We start from the raw sequence: 12016 nt of genomic DNA, 5'->3' as shown, positions 1-12016 counted from the left end.
CCTTTTGAAAGTTACTACTGAATCTCCTTCCACCACCATTCCAGATCACAACAACTCGCTGCGTTTATATAAAAAAAAAAAAAAAATTCTCCTCATTTCTGGTTCTTTTGCCAATTATCTTAAATCTGTGTCTTCTGGTTACCAACCCTGCTGCGAGTGGAAACAGTTTCTCCTTATTTACTCTATCAAAACCTTTTATAATTTTGAACACCTTTATTAAATCTCCCCTTAACCTTCTCTGCTCCAAGGAGAACAACTGCAGCTTCTCTCGTCTCGCAACCTAACTGAAGTCCCTCATCCCCGGTACCATTCTGGTAAATCTCCCCTGCGCCATCTGCAAGGCCTTTACATCCTTCCTAAAGTGTGGTGTCCAGAATTAGACACAATACTCCAGCTCAGACCTAACCAGTGATTTATAAAGGTTTAGCATAACTTCCTAGCTTTTGTACTCTATGCCTCTATTATTAAAGCCAAGGAACCCATATGCATTTTTACAGCCTTCTCAACTTGTCCTGCCACCTTCAAAGATTTACGTACAAAGACCCCCAGGTTTCTCTGTTCCTGCACCCCCTTTAAAATTGTATCATTTAGTTTATATTGCTTCCCCTGATTCTTCCTTTCAAAATGCTGAAAGTTCTGAAAATGATTGCCATATATTTTAAACACCATCAGCTTGTTCCAATCAAACTATAATCCTTGACTGATGCAGACACTCGCAGTCTGTTGCTTGTGGGAAGATTTGCATTTTTTAGGTTCCCCGAAGGAGAGATGTTGAAGTGGGGATTTAAATCTCCTGCGGCTTTGAACAAAACTGCTCGGGTGACCGCTTTGCGGAACACCTCCGTTCAGTCCGTAAGGGTGACCCCGAGCTTCCGGTCGCCTGTCATTTCAATTCACCGCTCCATTCCCACTCGGACCTCACCGTCCTTGGCCTCTTGTACTGTTCCACGGAAGCTCAACGTAAACTCGAGGAACAGCACCTCATCTTCCGATTAGGCACTCTGCAGCCTTCCGGTCTCAATATCGAGTTCAACAATTTCAGATCATAACCTCGGCCCCCATTTCATTTTCACTTATATTTTTCCACTCCTTTCCTTCCCCCCCCCCCCCCCTTTCCTTTTGTTTCTCTCTCACACCTGGCAGCTATCTTTTGCCCTGCCAGTACACTTTACACCTAATCACAGCCTATTACCATCTCGTCTAGCTTCTAATCTCTTTTACTTCTTTTGGTTCTGTTATTCTTTTGTCCGATCGCAGCCCTGCCTTCGATCTAGTTCCTTTTCTCTCCAGTTTTGAAGAAGGGTCAAACCCGAAACGTCAACTCAAATTTCTCTCCACGGATGTTGCCTGACTTGCTCAGTTTTTCCAGCATTTTCTGTTGTTGCTCGGACACTAAATTGGTCCAAAAATGCAAAGCCAAAGTGGGGAAGGAATATTTCAGCAAGGGCATCATGATGTGCCTGGATTGCGCAGGAAGTGTCTTTGCACCAAACTGAACAGATGTTACCATATTTAACCTTATTCTCAGCTATTCAAGAGTGCTTAAGTTAATGAAGGGGGTGTATTGGCGGCAGTGTGTTGTATCAGTGCTATATTAGTGAGGGAACCGTAAGCAGATAAGTTGTGTTATGATTGTTCCCTTCCCGCTCCAAAATAATGGAGCAATGCTGGTTCCACATGCACAGTTAGCGCCCTAGAACATCACCTCAGTATCTACCCATCATGTATAACCCTAGCTAATGAATGTCAACCAACTTTTCAACTGTTTTTTGGGGCGGGGGTGTTGCAGCTAAACTTTATTCTGCCTTGCTTGATGCCCACAATGGGATTGGGTCACTGGACAGCAGTCAGAAATGAAAACACGTTTGAGATTTCTCCCCACCTAGCTCAAGGGCGTTGGGATCCACTGTAGCCGAGAAAAGCAAACTTGACGTAGACTGAGGATTGTGTTAGATCAACAAAGTAGATTAATCTGAATTATATAGGTTCAGCTGCCAGCGATACGACAGAAAGTACAAGCAAGTTAAACATCTATACCCTTGTTAGTTCGCAGGCCCCCGAGGGATATCCTACTATTAGCCAATCCAGCTGAGTTCTCAGCACAGAATACCAAAAAATTGCTGAACGTGAGCCTGGTTGTACAGCTCGATGGACAATGTCAGATGGCTTGCTCTGAACCTATCAATTCTGAGATTGTCATGTGATCTTTACGTATCATATGTTACTACACCAGTAGATGGCAATGTCGCTCCACACACACTCCATTCTCACTGGGATGTGGCTGGCATTTATTTCTTATCAGCAGAAGATGAGACACTTTTACATGGTTATAAACAAGCCACCTTAACAGAATGGCAACAGCTGAAACATGGATGTGTTGTCTGCAAACTAGCTATAATTCTTACACACACTCGTTTCAGCTTAAATTGCATTAACCTGACACCACCTGCTTACTTAGCATTCCTTGTGGAATTCCTTACAACTTAATGTCATACAAAAACAAAATACGGCGGATGCTGGAAATCTGAAATAAAACAGAAAATGCTGGAAATGCTCAGCAGGTCAGGCAGCATCTGTGGAGAGAGAAACAGAGTTGACGTTTCAGGTCGATGACTCTTCGTCAGGATTGATGAAGGGTCATCGACCTGAAACATTAACGCTGTTTCTCTCTCCACTGATGCTGCATGATCTGCTGAGTATTTCCAACTTAACCTAAACCATGTGGTGACCTGTATCTCTCGCAATACATTCTCATAATGCAAAGATATTAATACTGACTTCTGTATTGTTAAGCTATTTTTCCTATTGTATTATACATTACCCTACAGATTGAACTAGGGATCAATCCCGAGTGTGTATGTGACTGCACCATATTGGACAGTACATTATCCCACTAAAAGGGGGTAACGGTTTGTATTTATATGGGCTAGTGGTCACTGTTCCCTCTAATTTGGTGCGCGGTATCTTTTCCAGCCGCAACAGCTCGTGAACGGCTTGCATGGTACCTCCAGTTTGGACACGTATCTTGGGGAAACATTGCTTGTGGTGATAGGATTTGTACACTGACATGAATCAGTCATTCATGAAAGAAAGACTTATGAAATAATACTGAGCGGCCTATGGGTGGCGCTGTCCAGGGAGAGTATAAATACTCGGGCACGGGCCCAGCTTGCGCAGGACATTCTTAACAGGAACTAGTGAAGGACACAACTAGATCTCCATGTTGTAAAACAGTTGATTAAAGCTTTGTTTAACACTTCGACCAAGTGCCTGGTACATGCAAACTTGTCTCTGGGTTTGTGAGGGGACAATTGTGGGAGAATTATTCCTTTTGTAATGTGCATTCAGTGCTGAGATGTTCCTGGGTTAGGGAGCAGAAAAGTAAGGAGCCTTTGTTATAACTAAGGACCGCAGTGACTGCCCGCTGGGATGAGCCTGCGTGTGGTTGTCGGGTGAGACCAGATTCAAACGCTGCTATGATGCCATCCACGGTCGAACGACCTGCCGGCACTAACTATGCAGGCCACCCTATGAAGAATGGGCAGAGTGTTGTGAGGACTCGGGTGCCTGTGGAACCAGACGCCAGCCCGTGAGATTGTTGAGAGAAATTTTGGGACAATTAATTATATTTAAAAATAAATAGAATTCCTTCTTCTATTTTAAAATGTATTGAATGAATAACAAAATGTGGTTTGTTTTTGTTTGAAACTCTCAAGTTGTAAAGGAAAGATAAATTAAATCAAATCCTGAGACTTTGTCCATAGTTGAGCTGCTACTCGCTTGTGCTCTGGAGAGCTGGATTCCATGGAAACTGAGCATTCTTGAAATGGTCTTTTTAGAAGGAGTTATCATGAGTCTGTACGTGTTGATTGGGGTAGGCACGATGAAGGGAGAGTGGATGGGTGCAGATCCTCACAGACCATTGCCGCACTCAGTGAGCCCATCAGGTCCCAGAATCACCCAAAAGTGGGTGATGTCAGGGAATTAAGAAGAATATTAAAGGTCTAATACTGCCATCTCCCCTCCCCCATGCCCTTTCTCCAAGAACCCAGGCACTTCAAGTCCCTAGTGGCAGCTGTCAGTGAGATGAGAAACCAGTCGTTAGAGAATGTTATTAAAACAGGAGAGGCTTCTGATGCTGTTTGCTAAATATTTGATTGGATTGATAGATTGTTTACCTAATACAGCATTGTTGGAGAATGCGATGGGCGTAATGCTGCTCAGGTAACCTCGAGGGGATTTTATTTAAAGAGATCCTCTCTGTCCATCGATGTCTGCATGGTAAATTCTGAAGGGAGATTGTTAGAATCCAATGTGCTGTGCAATGAAGCTTATTCTTTCGATTTTACTGCCTTTTCAATGGAAGTGCTTTTTAAGTAGAATAGACAATGACTTAACTTGAAGCTTTCTGCTCAGGGAAGAGAAGTATATGTGTATGTATTTTTTTTTTAAATTGTTTCTTTTGAAAGCTATTTGTATTTCAGTTCCTGTTAACTAAGGAAGAGCAGGAAGGAAGAATACTTTATCCTAAGTGTTGTAGTGAAAGTTGTACTTTCTGCATCATATACTTTCAGGCTACATGTCTTTTCCATGTACAGAATGTGATCATCTTTGACATTTTATTTTGTTCCCTTTTTTTCTCTTCATATAATCCCCTTTTCTTTCTCCCTTTTTTCTTTTCTTCCCTTCCTCTTGCCCTCTCTACTCGTGTACTTGCTCCTGCTCCCTCTCGCCACTCACATGCCCTCTTGCTCTGTCTACACTCTAGCTACTTGCTTGCCCTTCTTGCTTCTTTTCATTCGCCCGCTCGGCCTTCCCTACTCACTCGCCCTCTTTGTATTCTCCCCACCTCCTCCTTGCCCTTGCCGCCACCCCCCCCTGTTCATTTTGACTTTACACAAAATTGTGCCAATCAGGTCCTGGTGATACTGGGACAGAGGGACTAGAGGCTTCAGTGTATTTGGTTTTCTTTTTCGAAAAAGCATTTTACTTACTAAAGTGAGTCAGAATTACTGATGCTGCAAGTGACATGAAATAATCCATGCAAACCCAGAAAGGAAATGGTTGCTGATGCACCCCGGTTAACGGCCATCTCTGTTTGTATTGATTCCAACTCTTAACGCAGTCAGACTCATTGGGCTGCATTTTGCCAGCCCTGGGGAGGCGGGTTTGAAGGCGAGACTGCCAGGAAAATGGCAAAATTTGGGGGCGGGTGCCCAACCCGCCTCCATGCCATCTTGCCAGGAGGTAGATAGCTGACCCGCGTCGGGCCCCACCTCCTCGAGGTGGGATGGGGATTAGTGCCAATTAACTGCCTGTTAACAGGTAGTTAACAGGCAGTTTTTTGGCTAATCCCTATTTTGAGCCCTGAAGTGTGGGCTTCCCCATGGCTCTGAACCTCGCCAGGATCAGCGAGGCGAGCCGTGGGTCTGCAGGGGTGGGAGGGGCCGAGATGTCCGGTGTGCAGGTGAGTAATGGGTGCATGTGTGCAGAGATAAGTGTGTGAGGTGTGTGTAAAGTGTTTTAATAAGTTTTACTTACCTTTACTTCTTCCTGCAGTAGGCTTCCTCCCTTCAGGTCTCTGGAGTCCCTCAGCTCACCGGCACAGAAAGCAGAATGGCCACTGAACTGTCAAAAGCTGCAGCCTTCTGCTTTCTGGTCAGGAAGGCTTTCTGATTGAGTCTTGAGTAAAGACACAACTTAGAAGACAGATTGTCAGTGTTTGACAGCTTCACAGAGCTGTCAAACGATGACATTTCATCTGTCAATAGCTCTTGACAGATGAAACGGCACTCGCTGATGTCACCTGTAACCGGCTTTACCTTAATTGGCCTGCTAAGCCCGCTGGGAGGGTTTAACAAGGTCAATCAAGGGAAAATAGCGTGGGTTGGCCACAAATCGATGGAGGCGGGACAATGACCCGACAAGTGGCAGTCCCGCCTCCAAAAGCTCCCCATTGAGAAAATCCAGCCCGTTAACTCCTCCTTGTCATTTCTCCGTTGCTGAATTTGTCAGTACAGAACCAAATGTATAAATAAATAAAAAATGTATTTAGGGCATGGGTCGTGCAATATATTGGAACTCTTCACCTCTCGAGACGGTCCAAGTTGAGCCAAACTGAAGCTTCTGCTGGCTGAGAGGATGTACAAAATCAGTTTGAAGCACTTTTAACCCAGTTTGTACTGGACACAATTCCACAGCACAATACTGCCCCAATTTACCAAAAACACACAATTTATCATTTTTTGAAAGGTTGCCAAAAGAAAGCCTTACATTTTTATCGTACACGATTACTTCTCTCTGAACATGTTAGTGATTCAAGTACAATGAAATTACTTTTGAAGTATCCATGACTGTTTTGTAGGCAGCCACTCCGTGACATCAGAGCCCCACAAGTGGCAGTCAGGTTGAAAGACCAATTAATCCATTTTGAGTTTGAATTCAATAAATCTGGCACCAGGTAAAATGACTGAGAGCTTCTCTATTGTCATAACGGCCCAGCTGATTCACTAATGTCCTTCAGGGAAGAGAGCTACCAGTCTAGTCTACATGGCGGACCCGATCCCACACTACGTGGTTGACTCCTAATGTTCTCAAGGCAACTCGGGATGGGCAATAAAAATGGTCTTGCCAGTGTTGCCCACATTCTAAGAACAAATAAAAACCTGTCTTTATGTACAGACAGTTATGCTTTGTACTTTATGCCTTTCTGTTTTATAATCTAGCAGTTGTGCCTTGGACATTTAAAAAAAAAAAAAGATCGGGCTTTGGATGAAAAACAAACCTCTGCGAGTTGGGACGGTTTCTGTGAATCTGTTCAGTAAAATCTTCAATTTCTCTTCCAATTTCAGGTGGAAGTAGAGGTGGAAAGCATGGACAAAGCCGGTAATTTCATTGGCTGGCTGCACATAGATGGGGTCAACCTTTCCGTCGCCCTTGTGGAGCACTCTCTCTCCAAGGTCCACTTCACCGCAGAGCGCAGTTCCTACTACAAAGCACTGCTGTCAGTCGAGGAGCCGGCCAAGCTGAAACGGGAAAAGGTAGGAACTGAATGCGAACATTTGTTTCTTTTGAAAAGCAGTTTGCACTTTTCGAAAACACGACAGAGGTCTGTAATTTTCACTATACCCATGGTACAAAAAGGTTTGTAATTTGCAAGTGAATGATGTGCCATCCACCCTTGATATAACACTGCCAGATATAGCTGTCCATAGAAACATAGAAGATAGGAGCAGGAGTAGGCCATTCGGCCCCTCGAGCCTGCTCTGCCATTCAATGCGATCATGGCTGATCATCCAAATTCAGTACCCTGTCCCTGCCTTCTCCCCATATCCCTTGATCCCTTGATCCCTTTGGCCTTAAGAAATATATCTAACTCCTTCTTGAATATATTTAATGAATTGGCCATCTTATTTAATCAATTAGAGGCACTGTATAATGCAAGTAGTTGTACTTTTTTTTACACATTCTTTAAAGTTTTGGACAGCTGATGAAAAATGTATTTTCATTTAAAAAGAAATGAATTCAGACAATGTTACCATTCTTGCCTTCTACTGATCAAAAGTGGATGGTGTCCTGGGTGTCTGAAGATCCTCTAATTAATAAGTGAAAACTTTTGCTGCGCTCCTCTGGTAGGACTCTGCAATACATTTCAGTATTCATCACTTGAGAGTATTTCCTGACTCTGACTAACAGAGGCAGCTGTTCACACACAGCTGACCTTACAGCCTCTCACGATACAAATCCCGCAGTCCTCAGCAAGCTCAATTCACGAGAAGCCAAGTTTTACCTTGCTCAATTCCTTTTCAAGTGTTAGGGAATTGTGAAGGCGAGACAAACGCCATGAATATATTTGAACGAGTCTTCTATATTCCTTCCTTGAGGGGTGACAAATCAAGAAATCCATTTCATCGCAAGCTGGCCACATTTCAACCAGAAAACATTTTGTTTTGTTCCTTTCCCACCCAGACATCTTCCATCCATGTTAATCAAGGTAAGTTATGTTGGTGCACTTTTCCAGTTTGGCCTTTCACTGTCTGCTTCACGCACTCCCAGCATAGCCAGATGCAGAGCCAAGTTCCCTCTGCTCTGTCCACAACTTTAGGAGAGTGATTTCTGCTTAGACAGTATTGATTTTCCACTTCCTGTACCAATACATCCTCTGATGCGAGAATGCCAACCTGTACAGTATTGTGGGCATTTTTTAATGCTGTGGATCTGCACCCACTGATTTACAAGCTGATGAGTAGTTACTGAACATTGGCATTTTTGTTGGATGAATGGAGCCATACCCCCATCTAAGATTCAGCGCTTTCAGGGAGGAAACTAGGCAAAAGACAGTTTTTCTAAAACGGGCAATACTCATAGGGTACACTGTCGACAGGATGGCACATGAAGAGGTTTGGATGTCTTAAGCTACAATCAGCTTATCAATGTCATCAGACCTTGAAAGTCGCATCCTCGAAACACACTCTTGTCTGTTGTTAAATTCAATAATGTGCATCAATAAATTTGTCAGCTGATCTTATATAGATTGCTGGCTTACTTGATTGAATTGTGTGTTGAACTGAAGTGCCACCGCTTAATTTTAGTTGCAGTGATTTGGGGTTTTATTTCTGCGTTATGGGGTAAATTACGTACCTTGTGTATTTTGCGGGTTTATATTAATGATGCAAGGAAGTTCATTGAAAGTGCAGTCTTGCAACACCCTCAAAGGGGACAATAGGGGCCCCCTTGTGATTTAAACAGGATATCATTGTGGTAGAAATTAGACTTCGTTGCGCCCGTTTCACGGGCATCAATAGGGACAACAAGGCCTAATGTTGGGGACTGACGTCTCCCGCTCCCCTGGCACCTGCCGAAACCGGCATTAGCCCCTTACTTATGTAAATGAGGGCCTAACGCCTGTTTTCGGCCCCGTGGCTGAAATTATCTGCCATGAGCAGGCACGCTCGAGGCTGGGGGTTGCTGCCAGCGAGGCAGGTGGTCCGGAGGCCTGTGGAGGTGCGACAGGCGCCAGCAGCTCATCTAGATTATTTAGATGGAGCCTGCGAACCAATTTCATCGAATCATACAGCGCAGGAGGCCATTCAGCCCATCCTGCCTGTGCCGGCTCTTTGGTAGAGCTCTAGAATTAATCCCACTCCCCTGCTCTTTTCCCATAGCCCTGTAAATTTTTCCCTTCACTTATCACTTATATATCCAATTCTCTTCTGAATGTTACTATTGAATCTGCTTCCACTGCCCTTTCAGGCAGTGCATTCTAGATCACACCAACGCACAGTTTTTAAAAAAGTTTCCTCGTGTCGCCTCTGGTTCTTTTGCAATCACCTTAAATCTGTGTCCTCTGGTTACCGACCCTTCTGGCACTGGAAACAGTTTCTCCTTATTTACTTTGTCAAAACAATTCATGATTTGGACACCTCTGTCAGATCTCCTCTTAACCTTCTTCTGCTCTAAGGAGAACAACACCAGCTTCTCCAGTCTTATTATGTTCATAAATGAAGTCACTCATCCCTGGTACCATTCTAGTAAATCTATTCTGCACCACCTTCAAGGCCTTGACATCCTTCCTAAAGTGTGCTGCCCAGAATTGAACACACTATTCCAGCTGAGGGTTAACCAGTGTTTTATAAAGGTTTAGCATAACTTCCTGGTTGTATTAATAAAGCCAAGAATCCCAAATTTTAACAGCCTTCTCAACTTGTCCTGCCACCTTCAAAGATTTGTGCACATACACCCCCAGGTCCCCCACCTCGTGTCCTTCTCAGGCACCCCGATTCAGACACAGGTCGTGGCCGTGTCACCGCCTTCACGCCTGACACCTGGCGATGAGGATTTTTTACCCTCCCATGGTTTTCACACATGTCGTAACGTGTGCTTCGCCAGTCTTTCCGGAGGTGGACTTCAGTGAGACAAGGCCATGAAAACTACATTAGTTTACAGACAGCAAGTGAAGGAACAGAGTAACGGTTTAATCAAATCTCACCTTGCTTAAACTAGTTACAGACCCCTCCTCAAGAACAAGAATAATAGTAAAAACACACCACACTATTCCTATTATCCAGATTGCTTGACTTTCTCCAGATCAGCCTTCTGATCCTGACCGGCTCTGGGCTAGATTCCCTTCTAATCTAGGCTTCCTCCCCAGATGTAGCTGGCTGGCTGGCTGACTGCCTAAGTGTGTCTTTGTCCTTTGCCTCTTTGCATTCCCAGCAAGTGAGAGAGTTGTCCCTCTAACTTTTGCCCCATTTAGTGATTTGCTAACAGTCCTGTCAACCAAACCGATTACTTCTCCTTCCCTCCCGCTCCCCAGGAGGTGTGAGCCTCAAGATACCATTGTGACTTAATGAGTCTGGGTTGATTCAGTTGACTCTTATTGTCTCCGTTTGAAGTAAATGGTAAGTTATGGCAGTCTATAAACTGGCTTTAATGCACATCTTCAATGCCTGCAGCCTGTGGGTTTTGTAAAACCTGTGCAAATTACTTTGTTTTGAAACACAGAACTTAAACCAAAATCATTTCTGTGAAGACCAAATACCCCAAATTGTAACACTAGCATTAGAAGCTTACCTTGTGCAACAGCATCCTAGCCATTCACAATCTATAGGATTAGAATGGACCAAGCTGCTTCCCAATGTATGGCGTTCCAATGGATCAAGCCCTGCGAATTTGCAGTAGGCTTTGTTATTGTATAAAATTGCAAAGATCTTCCCATTATTGTAATAGAGCCAAGCCCCCTTTCCATTTTATGGAATGAAACGTTAAACGAAGGTTCTGTTTGTCTGCTCTGGTGGTTCAGGTGGATGTTAAAGATCCCATGGTGCGATTGGAAGAACAGCGCCACCAAACAAAAGATTGGTAATTCATCTGATTGCTGTCTGTGCAACAGGATCGTATATACCCGCATTGCCCATATCATAACTTGCACCAAGTCCCGTTTACCATCACCCCTGTGCTACATTGGTTCCCTTGTGTTTAAAATTGTCATCCTTGTATTCAAATTCCTCCATGGCCTCGCCCCTCCCCATCTCTGAAACCTCCTCCAGCCGCAGAACCCCCCCCCCCCCCCCGCCCCCAAGATCTCTGCGCTCTTCCAATTCTGACTTCTTGCGCGTCCCCGATTTTAATCGCCCCACCATTGGCGGCTGTGCCTTCAGCTGCCAAGATCCTAAGTTCTGGAATTCCCTCCCTGAACCCTTCAGCCTCTCTACCTCTCTTTAGTCCTTTAAGACACTCCTTAAAACCTACCTCTTCATCTGCCCTAATATTTCCTTAAGTGGCTCGGTATAATACTCCTGTGAAGTGCCTTGGAACGTTTTGCCACTTTAAAGGCACTATATAAATGCAAGTTGTTGTTGTGGGACTTTGCTAATGCTGATTAGCTGCTGTGTTTCCCGGCATAGTATATAATTGTTCTTCAAAAGGTAGCTCATTGTGTGTAAAGTGCTTTGGGATATGAAATGCATCATAAATGCAATTGTTATTATAATACATAAATGCCATCAAAGTCACTCAATGGAATGACAGTGAGAGTAAGGTTTCACACTTTCCAATTCTGTAGATTGCTGATAAAATATTGCACTAATGCACTCGTAACCCTCACTAAGAGCAGGGTGTTCGGGGACAGGCGCTCATTCCTCCACTCTGATACAATACGTTAGAACTGAGCCCTTTCACAACTATTTAAATGTTCTCTTGGATCCAAAAGATTTTTTTTTAAAGTAACGTATATCTTATTAATTGAATTCCAGATTACGTAGAATTTACAGCAGAGAAACGGGCCCTTTGGCCCAACTGGTCTATGCCAATGTTTATGCTCCACACAAGCCTCCGCACACCCGACTTCATCTGACCCTATCTGCATATCCTACTGTTGCTGCATTGCAATCAGATAAAGGCATTAATCAGGATTTTAGTAAATTCTTGCAACTGATCAGACCTATACACCTGTACCAATGGTAGTATTTGGGTTGAGTTGGATTTAGTGTGGCAGATACAGAAATGGTGAGAGTGT

General features: G+C 43.9%; 1 protein-coding gene across 1 annotated transcript in view; it reads left to right on the top strand.

Annotated features, from left to right (window-relative positions):
• The window catches only part of snd1 (staphylococcal nuclease and tudor domain containing 1), a 1037556-nt gene that overhangs the window by 786359 nt on the left and 239181 nt on the right, over positions 1-12016 (top strand). Inside the window, exon 17 of the mRNA XM_086010590.1 lies at positions 6852-7040. Coding sequence (XP_085866716.1) covers positions 6852-7040 — 189 coding nt within the window. The remainder of the gene's footprint in view (positions 1-6851; positions 7041-12016) is intronic.

This window comes from Somniosus microcephalus, chromosome 17 (genome assembly GCF_052327205.1).
Source record: "Somniosus microcephalus isolate GS21.2 chromosome 17, FLI_Smic_1.0, whole genome shotgun sequence".
Taxonomy (NCBI): domain Eukaryota; kingdom Metazoa; phylum Chordata; class Chondrichthyes; order Squaliformes; family Somniosidae; genus Somniosus; species Somniosus microcephalus.
This window is presented reverse-complemented; position numbering and strand designations above follow the sequence as displayed.